The 27,799-nt window shown below is 33.5% G+C and overlaps 1 protein-coding gene across 8 annotated transcripts in view; it reads left to right on the top strand.

The window, feature by feature from the left end:
- Positions 1–27,799, top strand: part of LOC126855309 (zwei Ig domain protein zig-8-like) — a 105,254-nt gene that overhangs the window by 43,367 nt on the left and 34,088 nt on the right. For 7 of the 8 annotated variants that reach the window (XM_050602843.1, XM_050602847.1, XM_050602846.1 and 4 more), the window contains one exon: positions 1,744–1,919. The exons of the other annotated variant lie outside the window; for it this stretch is intronic. In XM_050602843.1, the coding sequence (XP_050458800.1) occupies positions 1,744–1,919 (176 nt within the window). The remainder of the gene's footprint in view (positions 1–1,743; positions 1,920–27,799) is intronic. 8 annotated transcript variants of the gene reach the window in all.

Below are 27,799 nucleotides of genomic sequence, written 5' to 3' on the forward strand. Positions count from 1 at the left end.
ATAAAAGATATTTTTTTCATTCACTGTTTGGACATTGTTACGATATAAAATGAACAACAATGACACGCAATGTAACAATCGATTGAAATAAATGTTTAAATGCTTCGAGTTTGATTTATCTTAAAAGATTTTTTATCTCGCGACTTATATTATACTATGTATGATTTCTCATAAGTTTTAGGTAGCGCTCGACAAAAATATACTAAAACTATTGTATTAATATTAAGAAATTTTGTGTATTTAGTGGTGATCAGTTTAAGCAAAAAAGCGAAAATAAATCAAGTTGCAAACAATAAGCAGAATAAAGCAGAAATTAAATATCGTTTTATATCATTTGATTTTCTTTCGTGCATTAGCGGATTCTCACAGTCAACTTGTACAGCTTCTATTACGAACTTTCCTTTCGGATCAATCCCTGTCAATCACCAATGAGTATCGTCGTTCAATCCGATGATGATTGATGATGATGGAGAATATAACTAAGCGTTCCGAGGGTATACTAAGCAGAGAACGATCCGTAGTTATTTGAATGATGTTTATTTCGAAAAATTTTTGCAACACGTGTTTAGATAGTGGGTAAAAATGTTAAAAAGTCAGAAAGTTATAATACGCGTAACAATAATAGTAGCAAATCAGCTAGAAATAAGATGAAATATAAAGAGAATACCGCGAAATACCGCGCAAATATATCGTGATTTTATATTAAATAAGGGGGAAAAATGTCCTTTTTTTAATTATACATATTTTCTTTTGTCATAGCTGACATATAGTCAAGAGAACTCTGATTATAAAAACGTATACGCGCGAATACGAGTGATCATGATAAAAGCATTGAACTGGTAATCTAATTTATTAAAACAAGCTTTTACAAACAACATCCAAACAATCTGTTTTATTGTAAACCCAGATCAATTCTACAGGTGAGCCAATAAAAACATGTTACTGCTTAAACATAAAACATTTCTCGTTCTCTCCTTTTTTTTATCGTTAGCCATATCCTTTGTCGAAAATTTTGCAAATAAAATTGTTAGCGAGCGCGTTCTCGACAAAATACACGTCGTTTGCTGCGAATCGTGTAATGTCTTTCGCCATCATGAAGACGAGCATACACATTGTCCCTAAAGTACGCTAGATTATTCTTCATAGTATATGACGAAAAGGACGCCAAAGGGGAAGGGGAAGGAGAAGAGAAGATGGGCAGAATTCTATAGAGGTACAAACGAGCATGTACAATGAAGCAAAGTGCATAGCTATGTTCCATAAGATATTCTACCGAAACGTCGAAGAACGTATTACGCTTAAGAAATGAGCTGAGTTTGCTCGCTCGGCGCCAGTTCGCTACTTGCCAGTTATAATGCACTTGGATTCTGGTATCTTGTAAGTAGTACATCCAACAGTCGCTCGCAGCAGACTTGGAGTTACGCTCTCGCGGGAGACGTCGGCGAGCATTGGTTTCCTGTCCAAAATTCGCATACAAGTTTCACGGAAGATGGAACACATTTCCCATGCCTCTCCGCGACGCTCAACATCACGCAACACGTGCGATTAAGCTGCGAATGCAAAAAAAATCTTTCTTAAATCTATATTTTCACAATTTTGTGCAATTTTATTATTTATTTAAGAATATTTTGCTTAACTAAAGTTACTTTTTATGTAATATTGTTTGAATGGCACTGTTAAAAAATAGATAAACGTCAGCGGCCGTAGATCATTCGGTTCGTCAGATCGTTATTCTCTTTTCAGCGCCAGCACACGCACGCGAAACATTGAAGGAAGGTGCGCAAAAGCATTTAAACAATGCCAATAATGATTTGATGGAAGATTTGACCATTTTCGAGCCGACAGCAGCGAACGTCAGTGCATTTGTAGGGCACACCGCATATCTACCATGCCGCGTGCGAAATTTGGGCGACAAAGTAGTAAGTCCGTTGTTATTTTAATTTTTTTTCTCTTCTATTACACAACAGCAAATGTCAATCAGACGTGAGTTTTTTTCTGAACTGTCGTTTTAATTAAATTTGCAAAGTAATCTGCACACGCATGTGCACACGTATCAAAAGTCAATTTTACAGAGATTTCATATTTCAAAAACTGTACATATATATTATTATTATATTGCACGTATTTTGTTATTCTGTGTCATAGATTATAAATCATCTTCAGACAATTAACAAAATCGCGCATATACGTGTATATATCATTATTAATTGCAAACAAGCACTGATTGGCCCGACGGCAATTAATCTGAAAATTTCCCAGAGACAGTTTCGATTCAAACAGGTTGCTTCCAGTACCCTTATCTACACAAGAGAGCCTATGTAATTAATACAGCGGCATGACAAATTGTCGCTTCCGTAATAGCGGGCCACCAATAAATATCATGGCCGCGATTAGGGGGTTCCCTACACGTAAACGTAGATATGGGACTGGTTGTCATGGTGCGTAGGAAATGGCATGTCTGTGACGATCTGTCATGAGGAATCGCAAGGACATAGATATCGTTGTGTTTCCTTTGAAAGCGAAATCCCTCCGATGCGTATCTCGCGCGTTGACTAAACGCGGCATAGATTTAACGAAGATGTATGAGCGCCTTAACGGAAGCTTCCCTTTAGACAAACCTTTAGTCTCTCTCTTAGCTCTCGTCCTATTTTAGGAGTTTGTCATAGTATTCAATGCTCTGCGCGAATTTATAACGAACTGTTGATTGAAGCTTATCAACGTTGATGAGCCTTTATGGGTAGAGTAGTATGATGAATGAATGAGGGATGAATAAGTTTTGAATTCTCCATCGCTTTTTTTAAAGATATAAAATAATAAGTATAATGTTAATATCAGAAAGATGTTTTCACATTTTTATATAAATCTTTAAAACAATATAATAGAGGTTAAAAGCAAAGGCAAAAAGTTGAAAATTTGTAGCGTAGGAAGAATGTAGAAGGAAAACTGGAAATTCCTAAAATGTTTACATCAAAGTATGAACTCTATAACTTATCTATCTAAATTCTTCGTCCCGAGTAACACGCGCAAATAGAATCTTGTGGAAATTCTTGCGTCCGCGTAGCGAGAGTCTGCAGTCTCTAGTTGCCGGAGTGCCGAAAACACGGTTTCGCGGTAATAAGAGCGCAAGAGGAAGATGGGTGGAACGATCGAAGCGTGCATGCGGCGATTCAGCTACGATTCACGTAAACGGTGATCGTAATCATTTTTCGAGGAATGCAATTCTGTCTCTCGTCACGCTGTGCCATCGAATCGCATTCGTGTCGATCGTGCTTTGCTCGCAGACACCCGATAGATTAAAGGGCACTTGGCGCCAACCGGGAATCATTCCTGGGAAGCGAACGTCATGCTACTCACTATGTATTTTTCCCTACAAACGCAATTTTTCGACATGCCAGTCCAATTTTCGTGACCTACTTTCCCATCTTTTTGAATTTTCTCTCTTGCTTTAAACAGATTTGCTTCTGCTTCTGCAACGGGTTTTATTGTTATCGAACGACTGGCAGTAAAAAACGTATGCAACTGGTGGATGGATGCGGTTTTTGTCAGACTCTGTCTAGTTTATACATTTATCTCGAGAAAAAAATTAATCGATATTGATAAATATATACGCACTATTGATATTTTTTTAATTATTCATTGCAACATTTTAATAATAATTCTATTGCTTTCTCTCTCTCAAAATAAGTACTGTCAATTAAAATTTTCAATAAAAAATCCTTTTTGTTTTAATTTTCCCCATAGAAACAATATAGAAATCGCATTCTTTTAGCTAAAAGAGAGTTTTATTTATGTTGTTATCCAAGTAAAAATTTAAACAGAAGATTGATCGTATGAGGAAACATGATTAAATGTCCAATATTTCAAAAGCGTTATTTATATCTAACATAGATTTTATTGGAAACGAATATATATATAGATTTCTTTAATAGCTGGGATACAAAATTGCTCGGCGGGCGTTTTCTCGAAGAGCACGGCCGGATGCATTTTTAGTCCACGTTCACCACGTTTTTCCAATCTTTTCCACATTTTTCTTCCTTCCACTTATCTGTTTTCTTTTTTTTTCCAACGATCCCTCTTTAATTAAATATCGATCTACGCGCGGGCGGTCAGCGGCGACGCGTCGATTACTGCAAGTTTTCTCGAGTTAAGTCGGAAAATCAAATAGAGTTTAAGATGAAAACAATTACGAGAGATTAGTCGCATTTTAGTAAAACTTGGATTGCATATTAAAGAGAAACAGAATTGTAATGAAATTAGTAACGTCTTCGCATTACGATCGAATTATCAGTTAACATCGTATTATCAAGTAATATTCTTAAGAAATTATGAATGAAAAAATCAATTGCACGAACAAAGTCATTATTACAAACCTCATTAGTTCTGTGAATTGCGCATTAAAAATGAGCATTTAGAAGAGAATGCAAGAATAGTAATTCAATTATCATTTAGTAGATGATATTCCAGTTGATTTTGACTTAAAAGATGAATAAATTTATGTAATATCTACAATTAAATATAATATTAATTAAATTTGTTTAAAAATATCACTTATTATTAAATGATTATTATGTAGATATCGAAACATATATTCTCTTTGTCGATAATAAACTATGGAATATTTTATTGTTTATTTTAATTTAATATTACTCTATATTGTATAATTTATAAATTTTTAATACTTATTAATACTATTTTATTTCTAGTGCTAGAAATGCTTGTTTTTTTAATCTCTTGTTTTTAAAGTTAATATCTTTATATTTTTATTGATATTTTATCAAAAGCAAATTAAAAAAGATGCAATATTGTGGAAGAAAGTAATACATACCCGTAGGAATGAAGGTCAGCGCGTCTCGTATACGCGTCTCTTCGTACTGATTGTAAGTGCAACGAAAATGCATAGCCTGATATTCAATTTTAAAGGGTCAATGCATATCTGTTTCCTTTTTGTAAAGGAAGAAATCGGGACTTGATCCCGACGAAATATCAGTTTACGATTCCTTCGGGCAGGAATATCAAAAGGATCGGATGCGATTGTAAGTTAGCAGCGAATGACTATGTGACTGTGTCTATTGTATTCCTTTTCTATAACCTTTTCCAAGAATTTTACCAGTGAAGATGAGTTATGAAAGCTACGATTATTCGCGATTCTTCTGCTTGAAGGAAATCCAAGGAACGTTGAGATAATGCGATGTAAAATGTGGCCCAAATATAATAAATTGTCTTTACGCCACCCCTTGTTAAACATTACTCAATTTAGAATAAAATCTTTTATGTATTTTCTATTAAGAATTGAAATAATTATCATCTTTTAAAAGATGAATTAACTTTCTTGCTATTAAAGTTCCGTTTTCCTATGATACGACTTTAAGAGAAAATGTTTTTTTTTTTTTTTCAAAATAAAGTAAATATGAAAAATAAATTTATTAGATATAAAGAGAAAGATACTTTTTTTTATATATATGATGAAAACAACAAAAATAAGAACAATCTTAAATATAATCGAGCAAATTTTATACAATATCGATAAAGTTTGTCCCGTTTTTAATTTTTTTATTACATTTTCTGTACCAAACAATAATACATTATACAGAAGCATAAAAATCAAAATTCAACAAGTGAATTATTCATATCTTTCTGTAATATTTCTATTATTAAAGATGCGTATGACCGTCTTGACTTTAAGCATTTTATGAGCATTACCTCTCACCACAAATCGCTTGAATTAATGTTTCCAATGTTAATGCTCACCAGTACGTTCTGGCATAGAATCTGCTAAAAGTGTCTCATAACTCGTTCATCTTTTCGACCAAAACATCCGCGACATGATGGATGGCCGGAAAAGGATTCCTTTTATTTATGCTGCTCATAAAATTCGACATTTGCGTTTCTTTGCTTAATATTTATCAAATTCTCGCAAAAAGAATGCAAAATATGATTAAAATTCTCGTTTTCTATGACATCCGCATTATCCCTTCTGTCAGAAGTTTCGATGAAAATTTTTGCGATTTATATGTTACAAATAAAAAAATACTATTTGTAAAATTTTATAAAACAGTGAGATAATTTGATGCATAAACGTGATTTATTAATGTTACGCATACGTCAAACATCACGTAGCATGATGGATGAAAAAGAAAAAGGCGGGCTCGTTCTAGCGAGATCGATTTTCTATGTGTAAGACTCGAATTCTCGGTGCGACATTTCCACCGCATAAATTGGACAATCGCGAATTCTGGACGTGCATTATTCATGATTCCGAGATAAGGGAATGCGAACTAGTTCGAGAAAAACTAGATGCATCGTGTATATATGTGAATGTAATCAGAAAAAGAACAAAGCAGCCAGCGTATGGTGGTCATTTCGTTCCAATCTGATTTTTTTTCAAATTGCTATCAAAGTAGATTCTTTTTAATGTTGGAAGAAAGGAGAAAAAGATAAGAAAGAGAATACATTTTTTAAAAGATTAACTTTGTGCGCTTTTTCTTGATATCTTAATAATTTTGAAAAGAGTCAAAAGTTAGTTTAATTTTTGTAAAATTGAAAAAATTATTTAAAAATTATTATACAATGTCTTTTTAAGAAATTTTTCCATGATATCATATTCCCAATTGCAAATGATTTAACAACTGGACAAATTATCGCTATCAATAAACATTTATTATAAAGAGAAATTGACAATTATTATAAAGAGGAAATTGCGAAAAGAGCAATAATGGATTACATAGTAAGCGTTTATTGACCGTACAAATTGGCGTAAAATACGTAACATGAATGCCGAAACGCAATAAATTTTCACATTTGAGCGAGATATTGTTTAATGTTTTTCCTCTCTTGAGATTATAACGTACGCACAAAAATGTTTTGACGTGAAAACGTTATGAAAATAAAACATAGCATGTTTGAATAATTGCTCGTACTCATTCGGGTACTATCGTACCAGTAAGGTGCGAGTTTGATGCGGGCTGCATTTATAATCTATGTATTATAGATATGAATAGTTTTTATAGTATAATGATATGAATAACCTTCGCATATTAATTCGAGGTCACGATAAGCAAAAATGTACGATAAATCCGAAATAATGCTGACATCATAATTTTATATATGACTGCTGCAATGAATCGTCATCTTTGATATCGTGGTGCAAAAGTAACATAATAATGATTGATAGTCAAACTGTCATCCAATGATATTTACACACGGATGAAATTGTTGAAATAGCAAATTTTATGTTGCTAGATATAATAAACAATATTTTTATTCTACATATGTATTCGACATCATAACCAATATATTTTTAAATTATTCGATATTTGCAAAATAATTATATATTGCGTTTCGGCACTATATTAATAAACAATACTAATTTTAACAAGTAACATTATTTCACGGATGAATTATGCCTTTTATAAAGAGAGAAAGCCTTAAAATTTTGTACGAGAACATGTTCACACACACACATATATATGCACATTATGTCGCATCTGAATGACTAATTCTTAAGTTGTCTTAAGAAATTCAGCGGGGATTTTAATTACAAGCAGTCTTTCAAGCGTTCACAAGAAAGAGAGCTTTTTTTCATTAAGATTACAGTCGACTGCCAAGGCGTTTTCTAAACAAATGTTTCCTTTTCCATTGTATCACCGTAGCGGAGAAAAAAAGAAGAATGGCACAAGGGGGTGAAAAACGCAGAAGGGAGAAAATGAAACAATTGTAGGTGGGTGGAATGCTACCAGGTATTTTAAAGGTGAGATCATTTTGCCTTTATAAGAAACTTTTTGTCTTTTACGTGTGTTGTTACTTATACCAAATACATTTCAAAAAGAGAAATACAAATGCTAAAATCTTTATAGAAATATAGATATGATGAATTTTGCTATTCACAGAACAAGCGACGATTCTGTGACGATGGCATTTATGGTATCATAATGTACGAGCCATATCACTGCAAAATTACGCAATTGAATTAACGATCAATCATATAATTTGATAATTATTTGATAATTACATAGATGGATGATTTGTCCTTAATGCGAGACAATCAAATTTATCATCAAAAATAGGCCGTTTACTCGATTCCAAATAGCAATCCATTAACTGTACCTTTTACAACGCGTTATGTGTTTTTAATGTTAATTTACTTTAATAATGCATAATTAATATATTATTAACAAAAAATATATATTTTTATTTTTATTGTTTATTATTAATTTCTTTTTACTTTTTCTTTGTGTATAAAATAATGCATAATATTAAAATTCTGCAAAATTATACGCGTAATTTATTATTCTCATATCTTCACTTAAATATAAAGTACAACAATGAAGGATACACAACAGCAAGTTGTTTTCTTTGCTACAAACGATAGAGAAAGCATTGCTCGCAAACTAACGCTTATAACAAGTCCCTGGCACACTAAAGTCGACACCGAAACTGGAAATACAACGCGCTGGAAATGCGGAGTTCCTTTCCGTTTGCCGACGTCGGACGGCTACGTCATCGTCGTTTACGAAACTTTTATCGCGAATGCGAAACTGTCCAGTTACTGACGCTTTTGAAAAGAGGTTCTTACCTTTTAGAAACTGATCCATATCACTTTTACTACGGCCACGTAAGCGCTAAATAAATCTGAAAAATGGTAAATTGATTCATATGAACAGGGGAGAGTATGACGATGACAGCTGAATAATATTAATTAAAATGGAAACAATTTTTATAGTTTGTCATGCCAAATACAACTGACACGTTTTATTTGTGATGATTGTAGCATACCAATTATGATCGCAAATATTAATACATTTTTATAATCACACATGTACATACACACACGCACGCACAATATTTATTATACAAACAAGCTTCAGTTTGATTTGGAAAAATAATATTTTGAAAAGTAATATTTGTAATCTCTCAGCGTTTTTCATCGCGAAAATATGCTTCAATATCAAAGAATTTTAATGAACAATATCATTAATACAATTGGCGGTATAAATATCGTATTTATTTGATTATATATATATATATATATATATATATATATATATATATATATATAATGTGATTTATGCTACTTTACATGTTAATAATAAAAAAAAGATTAGCAACAGCAAAATTTGAAACAATAAGAACAGAAAAAATAAATCTGAAACTAACTTGTAATGGAAAAAGAAAGGTAATTATAATAAATTATACATTATATATATATGTTTAACATATAGAATAAAATATATATATTCTATATATACGTTTTATTCTGCGTATATGTGTATGTGTGTGTATGTTTCTTGGAAAACATTATAATATTTATAATATTGATTCTTTAAAAACATCACAGAAGAAAGAGGATATCAATTAAATTAATTAAAAGTTCTTAGCAAGTTATATTATTAAATTATTAGTAAAAAAATATATATTCCAGTTAGTTTAATACATTTCATGCTGCAAAATGTGAATAAAATTATCATTTTTGATAAAAAAACTTCAAAGCTTGATTTATCAAGTTTTTATTAATGAAGAACTTGATTTTTACGATGTAATTAATTTCAGAAATAAAGCAAAAATATGTCTGCACTTTGAAAATGTATCCAATTATAATTAATTAACGGCAAGCTGAAAATTGGCAAAGGTTTGTCGAATAACCAGTAAAAGAAAAGACCGATACATAATTAATTTGTTATTGGATCTCTCGACTCGAAATGGAAAATTTATATATATCGCTGAGTATCATAAACATCATCTCTTGGCAGGAAGTAAAATGCAGTAAAAAAAAAAAAAAAATACCGAAATTATGAAAGCAAAATATCGCGTCGGGATCCAAGAGAAAGCATGTGCTCGTGGATTTTTTGTTTTTTCTTTTTTTTTTACGAGCGGTCATTACGCACAACAGCGTCACCGACAGACAGTCTGCTTCCTACTGTAATTAACGTCCGAAAAACAGACGCAGTGTCGGATTACGAATAAAAATATGACAACTGTGGCCGGCGCACGTGGCATACGTTTTAAAAGTGGCTTATAAAAATAACGGTTGTGAACAACAAACGCGTTACGTTTAAAATTAAAAACATCTATCGCGAGTTAGTTAGGCGGATGAAAACGCGATCCCTCACTCTGCGCGAAATGACATCACGTTATGCGTGTTAATAAGCCTCGCAAATTTTGCGCTAAATTTATACTACTGTACGCAGAGAGATTTAGTGAATACATTTAACTATGTTAACATAATTCGAGAGCAACTAAAATTTATGTTTTATATAATTTATGTCGCATACGCAAACTATGAGATATATTTTACTTTTATCTAAGATAATTAAAAATTGATATCCTTTATATTGATATATTCACACATAATATTTTAAATGCTTAATAAATATTGATCACTTTTAATTTTAAAATTTATTGTAGAATTTGTTGTATTACTATAATAATGACATAATATAATTTGACGAAATATTTTTATACAGGTATTATTTTTTACAAATTGTCTTTACGTATTATTGCAAATTTAATGTGAATAAATACGTATATGTAGATATTATAGAAGAATATTTTGTCGCAGTATACACGATGTAGAATCTATCTTTATCACATAATGTATATATGCATTCGACACTATAATATTATTTTTATTTTTGTACTAACAATGCATATAAAAATTATTTTTTACTATAGTAACAATACTTATATCTTATATACAGTTGTTTTATATTATTTTCTTTTTTTTTAAATAAAATTATCACATGTATATTTGAATTCTGTCAATATACATATTTGCATTGAGTATGTCTGGCACGAGTATAAGCTATAGCTGAAGATAATTAAATTTATCTCATTTAAATGCATTTTCGCAATGATTTTGATAGCTGCGACTTTGTAATTTTCCATATTTTAATATAAACGTATATCTATCGTTTTGGCAATCGGTATTAAATCAGCATTTCATCGACGCTAACATGAAAATTAATTAATTAGAATGAAAGCTTCGTTCTGTCATTACTAGTACTGTTACATAAATGCATACTAAATAATCGTATTGGTATTATGCTTGAAAATTCGTATCCAGTGTGAAATGATGTGCAAACAAAATTAATTAAAATAATTAAATATATTAGCTTTATAATACAATGATGAAAATGTATGTTTATAATAATCTTTAAAATATATTATTATATAATTTTAATGTTTTATTTATGCACATTGAAATATTTTTAACATATAAAATTCTTTATTTGTATTAAATATAAAAACAATATACTGAAATTTTTAGCGTCTTATGAAATGTTATAATAATAATATAATAAATTCGCCAAATTAAAAGTGCGAATATTACTTATATACAAGAAAAAAAAAAACAAGAATTCTTTATCATAAATTAAACCAGATTGTTGGTATAATATTGAATATAAAATAATTGCCGTATTAGAATAGCAGATCCAATAGAATGAATCATCGTACAGTTATCGAGGGAGGTTATCAATATTTCGTACAGTTATCTATAGGATATTCAAATTTGCTATACGAAAGGTAGCGTGAATGTGGAACATACCACGATTCTTTTTTCTTTTTTGCCGGGTCCGAGGAAATCTTTTTCAGAGACTGGAAAATTGTCGAATGAATCTCGTTGCTTTTTTTTTGATGGCGTTCAATGGGACGAAGACTGATTCCAACAACTGGTTCAATGAGAGACAAAGAGAAAGAGGGTAGAAAGAAAGGCGTAAAGAGTAGAGAGAGTAAAATGGTGTAGAAAAATGGGGGATAATATGAGAGGGAATTGGATATGATGTACGCTCTCGAGATGGTTTGCATTTTATCTGCGAACATTGTTAGAGAGTCAATTTGCATAAACGCAAAAGTATATAAGAAGAGAGGGACAGGGATATATTCAATTTCTCACATTTTAATTTTTCTGTCAATTAATATAGCTAGCTATTCTGTTTGCTTGTGTCAATATGATTTATTATAACAAAGTATTCTTTCTGTAGTAGTGTTTGCAGTAAAAATTTCATATTGATTTACCGTTAAATACATATAAAGTGTATATCTTTTTTTTACTTATTGCAATTATTTTCACGCATACATCTCTGTCTTTTCTTCTATTTGATGCTTTCGTATACGCAACATATCAAGATATATGCTAATATATATACTAATTAATATACAGCTTATAGGAAACGTAACTTTCGATCTCGCGTCCATACCATCTGTCTCGTATTTCGTTTCGGTCTGACACTTTTCTGTAGGATATGTCGATAAAATCATTCGTCGTAGTCCGGCACCGGCGTCGAGAGGTCATCTAATTGTTTTCTTCCGGAAGTTTTACCGGAGATGTCTCTCATCGTGACAAACGACGCCTTTACCCTCTTCGCCCTTTTCTCTGGCCGTTCGCAAAAAACGCCTGCGATCACGAGCGGAGAAAATGACGCGTGATTCCTCTCGATGGACGTTTGTCTGGACGACGACACTTTATCGCGAGTATAGGCGTCGCATCTTTCCGCGGAATTGATTTAATATCAATCACTGTCAGAACATTTAATTGACATTTATGGGGGAATTTTGCTTTTATATCTGAAAACGTCAAGGCGCGCTGCTGTCTTATAGAAAAATAATTTAGCGTGCATTTAGTAAGTTGGCAAAAAAAAAAAAAAATTATATAATGACGTAAGAGATTTTATTTTTTCCTCAAAATTATCTTTGCGCAATGCAAAAATCTAGCAGCCGGATTGATGACAGCTTAATTAAGAGGTCGGACATCTGGCGCTCAAAAGAAAAAGAAAAAGAAAAAAAAGAGGTGTGATAATAATGACACGGGCAAAGTCGCCATTCCAGCAACTGATAATTGATGAGCGAGTGCAGTAGGAGGCGTGCAAGAGGAAACGACGTTACAAATGATGACGCGGTATTATTTCATTATTTATGGCACGAATTTTGCCGCGACCGGTGCGGCGCTGGCCGACGTTTTTCCGATTCCGTGCTGCTAGAAGCGTGGATTAAGTTACCGTCGGTGAGCTGAATTAAAACGCTAATAACGAGCGGCGATATTTATTGGATGGCTTTTGCGGGAGTTAGAACCGAAAGCCGCCCTTCGCGTTTCGCCTCAACCCTCTCGCGTATACTTTTCGTTTCTCTTGCGTCGTTCACGAAGCCTCTTTCTACCGTCGGAGCGAACTTTTGCCGATCCATGATAGTCCTCTGGTGATGCCACCATTGTTTCCAAAACAGCGATTCTTACCACTTTTATGAGAGAGATTTCGGGCTTAGTCAGGCAGATAACTCCGCTGTGCTCGTCGCTTAATCACGACCGTCTTTACCACACACACACACACACACACATACATCTTTAAGCCTTATTTTTACGCGTCCTTGATATCAAGCGATCTCAGGACGAACAAAAGCGGTTTCTAGCGCGTAGGAGATTTTTATGAGTCAGGAACACAGAGTAGCGGGACATTTCTTAGTTTACGACACTATAAGAATGCTATGCGCCAGCGGATGCTGTGCGATAAATGATTCTGAAGTTATCATAATCTAGCCTTGTAATTTTTTTTTAAATAAATTATAAAAAATTTCTAATATTGTGATTAATAAGAAGAAATTGATTTAATTTATTAATTAATATTTATACTGGCATTGTGATTGTAAAAAGTACAGATTTGTACTAAAATCGTAGAGTACTTGCATTTTGCGCGTAAGCACTGACATTTATGTATGAATAGAAAAGCAAAAACTGGCATTATACTGTATTAGGAGTTATTACCTACATATATATATATATATACACATATCTTTTCGTGGCTTATAACGGCGTCTCTCTCAGAGACCGATAAACCGTGAAACGAACTGATGTAAGCCGCGTTCAAAACGAGCTTAATCCGCTTTTGAATGCAATGCCGCGCGATCGCAGTAGTCATGGAACTTTTAACCAGACCCCGTGCACTCTCGATTCCGAAATCTAATACGGATTTAAGTTTGCCATTATAAAGCTCGTTATTATCGCCGATGTCACGTGGGAATACATTGAAATCTTTTAGCAACACAGTACGCAACGTCCGGGCATTCGAAAATGAAATTCGGAAAACGGGCTTAAGTTGCTGTCGTAAGTAGCTTATACCGATTTCACGCCTCGATTTGTGTCTCAGTTATGTTTACGCGATAGTTGCTGAATTTTGCTGCCGAAAATTTTACTTTACGCAACACCGTAAAATCCAACGTGTATTTAGCACACTCGTATCCGGAATATTTTCGGATTGTTATTTTTAATTTTGGCATAGAATTTTTGGATTAATCGTAAAATCAAAGGTCTTTCAGTCTTGTTCATTTGACGTTTATAAATAATGAGATTATTGTTGTTATAAAGTTCGCCGTGATTATGATTGTCTGTATTCAAGAATTCATTTCTCGCTTGCTTTCAATTGTGTGTGTTCTTGTCTGTGTCATTTTACAGAGATCAATGTCAATAATTAACTCTCATCTTGTATTTTAATTAGCAGCAGAAAATTTTAGAGCAAATAATAAATGAATAGAGAAAGTCAGCGCAGTGGTCTTTTGCAAATCTACGTATTTTTCGCACTCGAACCAACCGCGCCATCGATCACCGTGAAAAAACAGTTGGCCAAGTTTGGAGAAACATGCGCGTTTCTCTTATAATGATATGCAAATGTATTTAACGACGATTCCACGCGGCGTATGCTGCGACCGATGCCACGGGCCGTCTGAACAAACCGAATCCCGCGTGTGCGCGTTATTGCACCCGAAATTTCATAATCGTCGAAATTGTTATCGTCGATCGCTTCCGAATTCTATAATAATCGACCCGGCACGACGGCTTTAATTTATTCATTGACATTTTGGATATTTTAAGCGATGAAAGTGCATTGGGGCTTTTTTGCCGCCCAATATCGGAGTGAATTGGGGGCGGGCAACTAACAGGAGCGGCCATTGACGCCAAAACGGCGTTGAGGGGAGGATGAGTTAGTTTCATTTAACTCTCTCAGTCAATCGACTATCGCGATATTCTGGCCGAAAAAGCGTGTCCGAAAACATGACTCTGACTATCGAACTGTTCTCATCCCCGATTAACTTTAACGCGGGCCGTACGTTTGCCTAGTCGATGAATCGTTCTTCGTGAATGCGTAAAAATTTTATCAAATTGATATCGATATTGATTGATATAGATTTATATAAAAGCGTTAGTAAGAATAACGATTTTCCAATTTTGCCAAAAGTGCTGCGCAATTAAGGACATAAATGCTCATAAATTCGCGGAGTTGTCGCATTACGGTTAAATTATGCGATTAAGCGCGTTGCGAAAAGAAACTCGGGATAATATGTTTTGCGCGAGGATCGTTAAGACTTCGATAAACTCAATAGAATTGTTGGCAACCGTAAAGCAAAATAATCGATAGTTGGTGTATCGGATTTAGTTAAATCTATTGTTCGCAACACCAATGATAATGTAGTTGAGAACTTTGTTCTCAAATATATTCTTAGTTTAAATAATTTTGTAAACTAATAATAATTTTATATAGATTTATATATAGATTTTTTTTTAAATATTCGACAGTCTAATACAAATTCATGATTAAATTATTAAGTGTAAGTTGAGATATGATTTCATACGCATCGAAACTGACATTTGGGATTCTTAAAAAATGCAAAGCATCCTAAGAATTTCATATTTTAATCTCTAAATGCACCTCAACATTTAAATATTACAAATAAACTATTAAAAACAAAAGAACTTAATACTGATGAATTTAATTCATAGAACAATAATAATATATAATCGGTATAATGATAACAATATAAATTAGTGACAATTGATCTATAGTAAACATGCATGGAAAGTATAGAGAGAAATTTAAGCAGAATAATAATGAAACGCATTGCAATTACCTAATTAATTGGTATCATTTATCAATGATTATTGAAACACAATGGCTGAAGATTTTTGAGGAAATAGACTAAAGTTAATATAGTTATACATAAAATAAGTTAAATATTACTCAAAATTAACTAAATAATAATCCAAGTTTTGCTATGCACTTTGCAAGTCACAGAACATTCAATGCCTGTTAATTTGCATGTTACAATATTAATTAAGGAAGAACATCCTTCCACTATCACATCCTACTATTTGAAGCTGTCGGCCTCCAGCGTATTTCAGCCTCAGATCTTACCCGAAATTTCGGCAATAAAACACTCCTGGCATTCTCTCTCCCTTCTTCCCTTGAAACTGAGATTAGTCTACTTACAGTAGTAGGCTTATTGAAGTTGATTAAAGGAGTGACGGGAGGGTGTGTTGGCGGAGAAGGCGCATCCACTCGGCGCAATTGAGGGTTGAAAGGAGAGGTGGAATTCACCTCATAATCTTCGTAACAAGCATTCTCTCTCCCCCCCAAGCCCCATGTCCACCCGCTGTCGTATTCGTGAAGAGCCCACTTCAATAAATCACGCGCCTCGAGCCCCGTGTAAACAGGGCCGACTTAATAAATCTAATTATCTGCAGCCAGAAGGCTGCCGAGAGAAAAATAAATTTATCGTCAGAATTTTTGGCGTCAATAATACTGCTTATATTGTACTCGGTAGAAAACAAATTGTAAAATTGCGATCTTTTATTACAATGACAAGTGGCATATTTCGCTATAATATTTATGTCAATCATGTCAAAATATTTTTATTTAATACAAATAATGACTTGTTTCACTTAACGTGACAGATAGTTTTCATAAAATGTGTAAATTTGTACAAAATTTGTATCGATTTGAAATTTAAACTCGTGATTTCAAATCTGTGGCAAACTGCGTATGTGTAATATATTTATTTATTAAAATATTATAGAGATTGATAAAGTGATAAATGCATACTCGTTAACAGTTGATTTAAAAATTGTAAAATTTGATTTTTTGAAGAAAAGAATTCGTGGAAGAATACATGATTACATGACAAACACGATTTATTATTAATTAGCAAAATATTTTATAAATCAATGTCTTCATCAATATCTTTAAAAATGATATCTCTGTATAAAATCAATCAATTCAGTATATTTTTCTATTCTTTAAGATATTTTATCCTTTCTCACATTTTTTGTTTGATTTTTATCTTTTACTCTATTTCTTCTCTTCAAACTATCAGATTCTCTGCAAATTTCTTGCTCTTGATCACGAATTACATTTAATAATGTTTTTTTATAAGATTTTTCTAGACGCTCAATATTCGAGAGAGTTATCACGATAAGTTAGCTTTAAATTTATTCCTCGTCTTTCTATCAGTGATTTCCCGGATCGCTTCCGCCTCTCTTTTGGGATTAAAATTCTGAAAAAAAAGCAAAGATTCCAGTACGCCCGCTTTCCGGTCAGGCAAAGAGAAACAAGGACAACGCGCGTGACGTATTATTAGGGAAGAAGGCAATCTCGATCGTTGTAAATCTCGCGGAGTGTAATTAACTCTGGCAATAATGACCGAAGAAGGAATTGGCTCCGAATTCGCTGTATCGCGAGGAAGACAAGATTGGAGATTTATTGTTTCTTTAATCTGCGGCGATTGTTCTGTTTCCCGTAATTAGCGCGCACAGTTGCTGAAAACTTTCGTTATACTACTGGTGAAGGAAACATGAATTTATTTACAAGAGAAGATCGCGACGTGGAAATGTGTTATATTACATAATGTGGCATGACTTTATTGCTATACGTTATCGTACTTTGTTACGTGTATTCTATTGAATTCTAGCAAATTCTAACATCTTTTGATATACTCTGAAAATGTACTTTAGCAAACTCTATTTTAATCAGTCTAACGTGTCACTATTTTGCCATACTATTAGCTGACTCTGACATGCTATGATTTATAACGTATTCATAAATACGATAGTAATTATGACATATAAAACTTTTGACATTTTTTTGACATCTTTTTTTGTGCTTTATATATACATTATTTATTTATTTATTTTTTTTAATTTTAATTGGCAATTAAAATATTTACAATTAGAGCATTAGGTATTATTAGCTCGTATTATTAGAAATTTGTGAATTCCATCGGTTGCTTTTAATATTTTACGTGAAGTCAAGAGCGTGGAGTCCTTAGTGCCCTTATAATACATCTCTTTAAGGAGATTCTTCGCACGTTTCTCATAGTCATTGCGAAATGCAATTCGATTATTTTGAAAAGATCGAATTCGAGAATGCCGAAAAGAGAATCAGTTTATAATTTAATTAATTAATTGATTATGTTTTAAAAATATATAGATACAAATGATAAAATTACACAAGTTAATTATAAAAAATTATACGATTATTATACTGCGTATATATATATATATATAATCTTTTACAAATATCATTTTAACACAAATAAATTGTTTTATTCTTATATATGCTCGATCTGATTCTGTCAGTTGAAGAATCAAAAGAACGAGTGCAATAAAACATGACGCGAATTCGTTCAAGCGTTCAATTGAAACTCGAGTACAACATAGAACAACACGTTCCGGGCGAATTTGATGACGAAGAACAAGGAAAGAGAAAAGGAGAAAAAAAAAGGAATAAGGACACTCGGGATTTTCAAAGCTAACCTACCGCCTTCAATAGCAGATTCTCATTCTATTCTTATTTCCTTCCTGCAAAGTTCAGCCAGCGGCGCAATGATCCTTCGTCCTTTTCCACTTTCGAACTACGAGATTTGAGCCCCTTCCTATGCACCGCCAAGACGCTGACTGGCTGACTGAATGCCTTTATGACATTATTTTCCTCACGCCACTAACTTCTCGATTACTTTTATTAGAATGCAACTTTGAGAATTAACGTGGTCGAGGCCGCCAACCGGCTTGTTTGCCCATCTGACTTTGTGTTTCAGCCGGAGAACACTTTTTCAGTACTTTGTTCTTTCGCTGTCAGAGCGCGAAATTTCGCTTCTATAGCAGCATGATAATACGCGCGCGCGTTCAAATTTTCTATAATTTAAGTGGTTGATATCACATACATAGGATAATTGACTTATTTCTTTATCTAATAGATAAGCTTTATAAGTTTTTATTTCTATATAAGAATTGAAAGCGGAGAATCCAGCAAATCAGAATATTAAAATCCGACTAATCTTTTTTTATAATTATAATTATAAGATTTTTAAAATTTAAAATAAGGGAAAAATAAATTTTTATCGTTTTGAACGAACGCGAGACATTTTGACTGTTTTTATTAAAATACAATTATTGATATAGCTGGCGACACGATTGATTTATTTGAGAGAGAGGCTTCGTATTTTAGTCACGAAAGCCCTTATCAATCTTCCATTAACAAAAAGCATCACTTTCACCATTATCCATCAGCATAGCGTGACATCGACGTCCCAGATGTCCTTAAATGCAGGATAAATCCTGTCCCTTTTAGTATCGCGGTATTCTCTTTTGTTTCCTTTTCTTTCTTCGTCTTCGCAAACTCGCTTTTGCGCGCCTTCACGCCTCATCGATCCTCAAACTTCGATATGCCTGTGACTTTCATGACATAAATAAATCGTATCGCGCCGCTGTTCGTGTCGATTTTGTGACTGGAAGGTTTTAGAAAAAATTGATAAATTCGAAAATTATATAACATCTTACTATCTACCACACGTCAACTAAATATTAAATGATTAACTTTAGTAGCTTATAGAAAAAGTGATACTTAATTTTTATTAATTGATTTTATTACAATTTAATCATGAAAGTCTTTGCATTGTTATATTGTTGAATTATGAGTTGCGACAGTTTTTTTTTTTTTTTTAAATGTTAGAGATATCCTGATAATCATTATGAGATATTGAAGAAAAATTTAATACTATAATATTACTTACACTAATAGATTATTAATTGAAAACATTTTACTAAGAAAAGTGGTAACTATTTTTTTCCTTTGTTTATTATTTTATAATTTATCAGATTAAAAATAAATTAATTAATGCATGGCTAAAATAATAAAACAACAGTGCGCAAAAATCGTAAAACAAATCGCAGAATGATGCAAAAGGGCAAATTTGTGAAAGCGCCGAGCGATCGTTACACGTCGAGAAAAATTGGTAGCTGGAGTTAAAGCGTTTCTAACTGAAATTTTTCTCATTCGAAGGCGAGGGCACGTTTTCAGTCTTCCTCAGGAAAGTTCCCCGCGCTATCTTTATTGCCTCTGCATCTTTCTGACTTCTGCTCCAAAGAATCGCATTACTGCGTTACTTGTCTTAGATTAGTTTCCCACTTCGTCGCTCTGTAAAAGGGAGAAGCCTTTTACAGAAAAAAATTCTACTAAGGTCCTTTAATCTTTTCGCGGAAGTATCAGGTCGATATTTCCCCTTGCCCGACACTTTCTTCCGCTCATGTAGAAGCGTTCGCGAAAGACGACACTCAAGGAAAATAACTGTCGAAAAGAACTTTACGTTCTAAAGAGCCTCGTGACAGAATTTTCTTCATTCAAAGACCAATGGCTCGTCCAAGAAGGTCTTTTTTACTATGTTGATCATTTCCTTTCGTACTTTTCTTGTCCGAAGTTTGGAGAAACTCGTTTTTCGACGGACTACACGTTGGACGGAAAAATCAGGAATATTAAAAAAATAATGGGGATATTAAATAGATAGATGTGAAAGACGTTAAATTAATGTTATCTTGACTTTGATGTATACGTATATATGTATACAATAAATTGCAAAGCGTGCGTTTGTGCCAAATTAGGAAACTATTTTACACAGATACTGTATATATGTATTATATTTATTATTTAAAATAAAACTATCAAAACTGAAAAAAAAAAAAAATACTTATAACAATTCAATATTAGTGACATGAGAATGAGATCTTTGTTGTCAATCTTTCCTTCATTTCTCAACAAAATATTGAATATGTCATGTAACGGTACTTCATTTCCGCTCTCTTTAAAACAGTATTTCTTCTCAATCTCAAAATGCAAAATTCAGCAAACTCGCTGCACTAAGAATGAAGACTTCCGTGGAAGGAAGGAACCAACAGTATAAAGAACAGAAATTTTTCTCATTCAAAGACAACGGTACGTTTTTCTTCTTCGGTCCGGCGAAACTTTTCTGCTCTCTCTTTATCGTTCCTCGCTCATCCACTCTGACCTTCGCCATTCCCCTCGAAAATCTCATTATGTTACTTATCTTAATATATCGTACTTTACTAGCGATTTTCCTTTCCTAGCTAGTTCCTTTCTGGATAATTTCGCGTAATGGAAACGTGGTGGAATTGAGTGGAAAGGCGTTGTAGAAATAATAGCAAATCATTCGAGTATATACTTATTCATAAAGCGAAACGCTCGGTTCCTCCTAGATTCCTCGACGACCTGCAATAACGGTCGAGAGTGATCACACGCGTAAATCCGCGGCTGCCAGCTCTAAGGGTAATTATCTTTCGTCGAAAGATAAACTCTTCAGAAGAGTTCTCGAAAGTCATGTATTATGTCTTTCGCTATAATACGTCGACGAGTTTGTAGCTTCTCAAACAACGAAGTAGACGTTTCCATAGATCTGTGGAGGATCCTGTGTACTTAACATTAAATTTATTAGTCGGTTTAACGCTTTTTTATCTCCTTTTCTCTTTCTTTAACGTCACGGATTATCCTGTAAACACAACGGAAATATTTCGCCTTCCGACATCTATCCTCCTTCATCCAGCATCTTTTTTTTTTATTTACGTCATTTTTAATCATACTTTTAATCTGCAAGAGCTCCACTTGTAATTTGCTGAAGTGTACAAAGTTGTGATATGTAACGTATCGTACTCTGGTTATGACAATTTTTTTCTTTAATCCACGTGCACAATTGTTAGTTAACTTTCGATAAAACAATACAATGTAATATTGTTTGCCGATATTTTCTCCTCGTTAAAATAAATTGTTACTGTGAAAGAAATCTATTATATAAACATAAATTAAAAATATGATACTTTTTAATTAATTCATATTTGCTCTTTAAAGCTTTCCAAGGGTTTTTTGCGATAAAATATATAGTGTTTTCTGAAATATCTTATAGTCCATGTTTCGCAAAATATTATGGCAGAACAGAATGTCATATAAGCAAAAGAGAGATACGCTATTTTGATACGGTGATTTACTTGCAATTTTGTAGAACGGGCGTATGTCTGTCTAGTAAATTCAATATTATGACTGGATGATGAATTGCTGAGGGTTGTGCTTTATAAATTTTCGTTCGCCCGAGGGAAACCGCGAGCGCGTCGTTGTTTTATGATTTTCTTTTCTCTTTGTAGTTATTTTACTTTCCGCATCCGATAAAGTACGAGAGATCACATATAAGCGCATCAGTGCAATAAAAATATGTGTTGTAGAGATCTTTTTTTTGCGAATGTTGAATGAATTGTTTTGTTTTTATTTTTGTATTAAAAAAAATTTAATTAAAGTTATGAGAGAAAGTCTCTTCATAGATGTCATAGAAATCGAATTGCACTCGATCAAGCTGTGGCTGCTAATTGGCTTGAAACGAGTTCGAAATATCGAACTAGGAGAACGTATGTAGCAATTTGTCGTCTCCATGGGCGGTATTTAAGCATAATTGCGATGATCGAAGAACTTCGATGGGAAGCTGCTCTATCAGCCGCAGGCTGCACGATCGTTTCAAATTTTCAGCTATTCGCGGCTTCACCAAGTGAACAAGCCGTGGCGAACGACATTCCAACATTTACAAGTGTTCGCCGTTTAATGAAGGAAACGTCCGCGGAACAAGAAGCTCCTAGCGAAGCATTATTACGTTCCAACCGGTTAATCGATTATTCATGAGAATGACTTTAGGCACGAATAAGTTATTGGGAAACTGCACACAATATATTAATTGATTGTGTGATTTGATTGGCGAAATATTGCAAGATACTTTTGCTATTGTATACATAAAAGTCATTAACATTTATTTTACAATTTATTATATATATTCAAATGACATCGCATAATGAAAAAATAATAAAAAGTAAAATTATCAAAGTTGACAGATCGATTGTTGTAGATAAAATTTTAGCACTTTATGACATACGTTAAACTGATATGGATATATTATATTTTCTTTTAAGATAATCTTTTGCTTTTCTTAACACGCAGTAACATTGTGTAGCGAAAGAATATCGAAGTGCAAATTAAATCCAGATCGTATTCGATAAATTTCACATTGGTGTAACGAAATTCGCGTTTCGATCAACCGGTCCGACTCGTAAAGTGCGTTTTGGTAAAGAGAGTATTGAAAGTGCAACAATGACAATCCGATATCTCCCTTCCTTCTATTTCGAGCCTCTACGTATGCGATTCGAGTACATGAATCGAATCGCAAGTAGAGGGGGAGGGGGGGGGGACCTGTTCATCGAACGGAGAAAACGGGCTCGGGTCCGCTTCGTTCGCGTATTGTATCGTATTGTTCTATCGGAATATACGTTCCGGACGCGCGTTTCTCCCCATCCTCAGCAGTCTCCCGACAATCCCCGCGAAACTACCCCCGTGTTCGATCCTCGACGGCCACCGCTCCATTTCCGCTGCGAGATTGTCGAAAGGACCAGGATAAAGTTATATCGTATTTCCGACTCTCCCTCCGATTTAGCAATACTCCAACTTTCGGTAATTGACGAACCGTGGAGAGCATATCGACTACTTACTTGTTCGCGAAATTACTCGAACTCCACGTTATTGCGCGTTACGGTTCGGATAAAGTCAGTAATGACGTCAGTAAAAAAAATCAATAAGTTGTGAAAATATTTTTTGCGCGATTTGCCTTAGATTTTTCTTCGTCTAAGAAATCAAAAATTGACGTGTTTTTTTTTTTAATTCATGTATTCACTTCGTAAAAACTTTAACAAGGGAATGGCAGGCACGATTACCTAAGAATAAATAATTTCTAGAAAAACGCGTTAGTCGTTATAAATTCGAATATTTTATATTTTCATTTTTGGTCGATGCAATTGGAAATAGCAGATATATAAATTGTAAAAAAACAAGTTTTATTTTTTTTGATTTTTTAATTTTTTTATATATAAAAAATCGTTAATATATAAGTTTTGCTTTTTAGATTACTTTTTTCTTTCTAATAATTCATTTTGCGTATCTTATCTCAAAACGTATAAAAAGTGATGCTTATACACAAATGTGCAATAAAGATGACATTTTTATTGCGGATCAATATTTATTACATTAGAGGCAAATCGCGACGAAATCGCAACTAAGTTGTCAAGGTGCCTTTTGCCAGATTTGGACTACTACGCGGTTTATCATCGAGAAGATAGGCGGACGGTTATACAGTCGGATTATCCGGATTTTGGCGATACGAGACTCGATCCTCGTCGCTGTCTCGGGAAACTTGCTGCTGATCCACTTTCAGAAATCACGAAAGCAGGGGCGACGGTCTCGCGATTTGCCGATATCTTTTCACAAATACATTTTTCAAAAATATAACCGTGTCATAAGAATACAGAGTTACCTGTAAGTCATCTGATTTGTTAAAATGTTGAGCGATAAAAATATTTTATCTTTTATGTACAAAAGAATTACATATGTTAGAATGTATAGATATGTGAATATTAAGCAGAAAAAAACGAGCAAATTTTGACAGAAGAAAAATTTCAGATATATTTGTTTATTTGCTGACAAAATGCTTTGATTATTCTATGCATTATTTTGTATTCTTCGCAATGGCATTTGTATTATTATTAGTGCTATGCACATATATAGTATGCGCATTTAAAGTTTTATATATAATTCTCATTTTTCATTTTCTTAGTTCCTGCGTAATACAAGCTATCTCTACATTTTGCGGTACATTCAATCCGCTAGAAATTGGTTCGCAATCATGACGGATCGCTTTTCAAGTTATTCTCGATTTTCAAGCGACGTCCTCGCGCGAATCGGATTTCCTATATTCTCTGCCGTTCCTACGGTTTCGCAAAAACCTTTCTTTTTTCGCAAAATTATATCCAAGGATAAAGCTTTTTGTATACAATTTGATACTTTTAACTACGTTTAACGATAAAATTCCGTCAATAATTTTTTACTTTGAACGCAACTATATTCTTTTGCCAAATATAAAAGGAGAAAAAAGATCTGTAAATCAATTCGTTGTAATATTACAGACAAAAGTCACCGCGAATTATATTGGTTTTGGCAACAGAGAATGCTTTGCGTCACGGGAGAAATTTGCAATCGCCAATGTGTCAGAACTAAATCACAATAGCATCTAACTTATACGTTCGCAGATCGGTGCGCATACTGCATTCCATCCGCGCACTCCATCGGCGATCAATTGTGTCGGATGTCTCTTTCGAAGGCACGGCTGTCTGATGGCTCGATTAAAACTTCCTTCGATCTACTCCTCCCTCCCCCTCCCCCTCCCTCTCTCTCTCTCTCTCTCTCGTACGTAGAAATCTCAAAGTTCATCCGGAACGTGCTCTCGCGGTTGGAGAGAGGTCACCGAAAGAATGCGTCGCTGTACCTCGGTGCCAACTTTTAGTTCCTGCTGCCATCAGTGACGGAAGTTGAATTCATGCCGTAGCACAATCGTGACGCGAGTTATTTACAGAACCGCTTTTCTCGTACAGTTTGTGTGTGTGTGTGTGTTTTTTCTTTTTCATTGCTTTTGCGCTTACAAATTACGCGTGAGATTTATTTAAAATGGGAAAAAATGTAAAATAGTAATTGCAGATATTTAGCTTTATTTAAGATTTATATATCTTTTATTATCTCTTATTATTATATTATTAGATATTAATTATTAATAGAATTATTGTATTGAGCTATTATAGTAATTATACACATACGAGATAAATTATTAAAAAATAATATTAACAACAAGCAGAAATTTTAAGTTGCAGTGGAAATTTTTATGTTGAACGCAACGGAGTTAAGATAAAAAATGGGCATGTATAAAATACAGACTTGCTGGATTTTATTTGCGTAAAGGTATAACAACTTAAGTAGAAAAAATATGTTGTTACATAATTACATAACTATAAACGGTCACGAATTATATTAGTCACAGCACATCAAAGCGCGATAAATGTATCGCTTGTCGAGAACCACGTTAAATGACATTGATATACGTCCAATCCACCCTCTTTTCTTCTTCTTTATCACGATGACAACGCAGATAGCGTGGAATTCATGGCTAGGAATTATGACGCGGATCGACGTATCAGAACCATGACGTACTTTAATATATTTGCATATATATATATATAACATATATACATATATGTGTGTACGCATAGTATGATGTATTGATGGGCTCGATCCAATTATCGATTCACAATTTTTTGATCGTTTGAAACACAAATGTGCCGCATAGTATAGATGAACGTCAAAATAGGTATTGTGTAGCCTGAATGGATCAGATTTCCTGCCTACAATGCTTCTATTCAAAACTTTGTCACAACATCAATTCCATTCAAATTTATATTGCGATAAACAGTTGAGGATAATGGAGTGCGCATTCTGATAACATTTATTCTTTATGCTCGACACTGTGAGCTTAAATATTCGTATCCAATTTTGTATTTAAAATGGAATTTTGTTACCAAAGTTTTTATATTGTTGCTAATCAAACTTGCTCTGGAACATAAAAACAAAAAATTAATTAATTCTGGCTGCATGAGGTGTGACACAATTATATTAAAAGGCGTGTTGTATTTGTAAGTATTTTATACGATAATATATATAATTTGTTATAAGAAGTTTAACACCATTGCTGAGGAACGATGTCTCTGGAATTGTGTCGTTATAGCGTCTAGAGGATCGACTATACGACTAGCTGCACTCCTAATCTCGTGAAGAGAGGTATAGTTTCTCGAGTACGGCTTAGTTTCGTCGAATGTCTCAAGCATCTCGGGTTATGTCGTATCCGACATTCGCGGGAAGGGGTGCGAGGCGCTCGTCTTGAATTTCGCGGCTAATAAACACGACCGGGATAAACTTGCTGATATTCACGTTCCTGGGAGCCGCTAAGTCGATCTTGAAGTTCATGAATATCATCTCGATCCAAAAGACGCCTCGACGCGCTATGCACGCTAGAGTTATGAATGCGTTTAAGTTTCTCGACGATCGAGAAAAAATTGGTAATCAGGTATTCATTGAGAACCACATGTATTTTTAAGGGATTATTAATTAAACTAAAATTATATTTTATAAATATGTTTGCCGAAGATTAAGCTTGTGGATAATTCAAGAAAACTTTCAAAGTATTAGATATTTATTAAGCGATACGGATAATCACTGCAAAAATCATCTGCTTTTTTATACAAAATTATGTTTGCATAATAATCTTTTGGCTCTCGATTTGAAAAGTGAAACACGACAACATCGTGTGTTTATTTAAAGATCAGAAACGCCGCATGCATATATGTACGAGCAACGTTACAATTCCTGCAAGATCCTACTTGGAATCGAGAATTTCTTGCAATCTTCTATCGACCTACATATAACAAATTATATGTAGATCTATTCGAAAATGGATCGCGTGCAATACGGCGTAAAAGTCGGCCATATAAATCGCACAAGTTTTCATTCGTTTTATCTCGTCATTTTTCCTGCGATCGACATTTGTATCAAATTTCATTCACCAGTATTTATTGCGTTTAATTGCTTCTATAGAATTTTTTTCTTTCTCTTGCACACGTTCGAGGATGAGATGAATGAAGAAGACGTATATTTTGTTGCAAACCTTTCAATTATGCTAATTCAGAATTTTTAATTGCCTTTGACAAACCGGAATCGTCGTGTATTTTTTTGTCATTTCTCTCTTGTTTCTTCGACTTCCAAGAATAAAAAAAAAAAGGGAAACACCAGAGCTC

Source organism: Cataglyphis hispanica, chromosome 15, assembly GCF_021464435.1.
Source record: "Cataglyphis hispanica isolate Lineage 1 chromosome 15, ULB_Chis1_1.0, whole genome shotgun sequence".
NCBI classification, from domain to species: Eukaryota; Metazoa; Arthropoda; class Insecta; order Hymenoptera; family Formicidae; genus Cataglyphis; species Cataglyphis hispanica.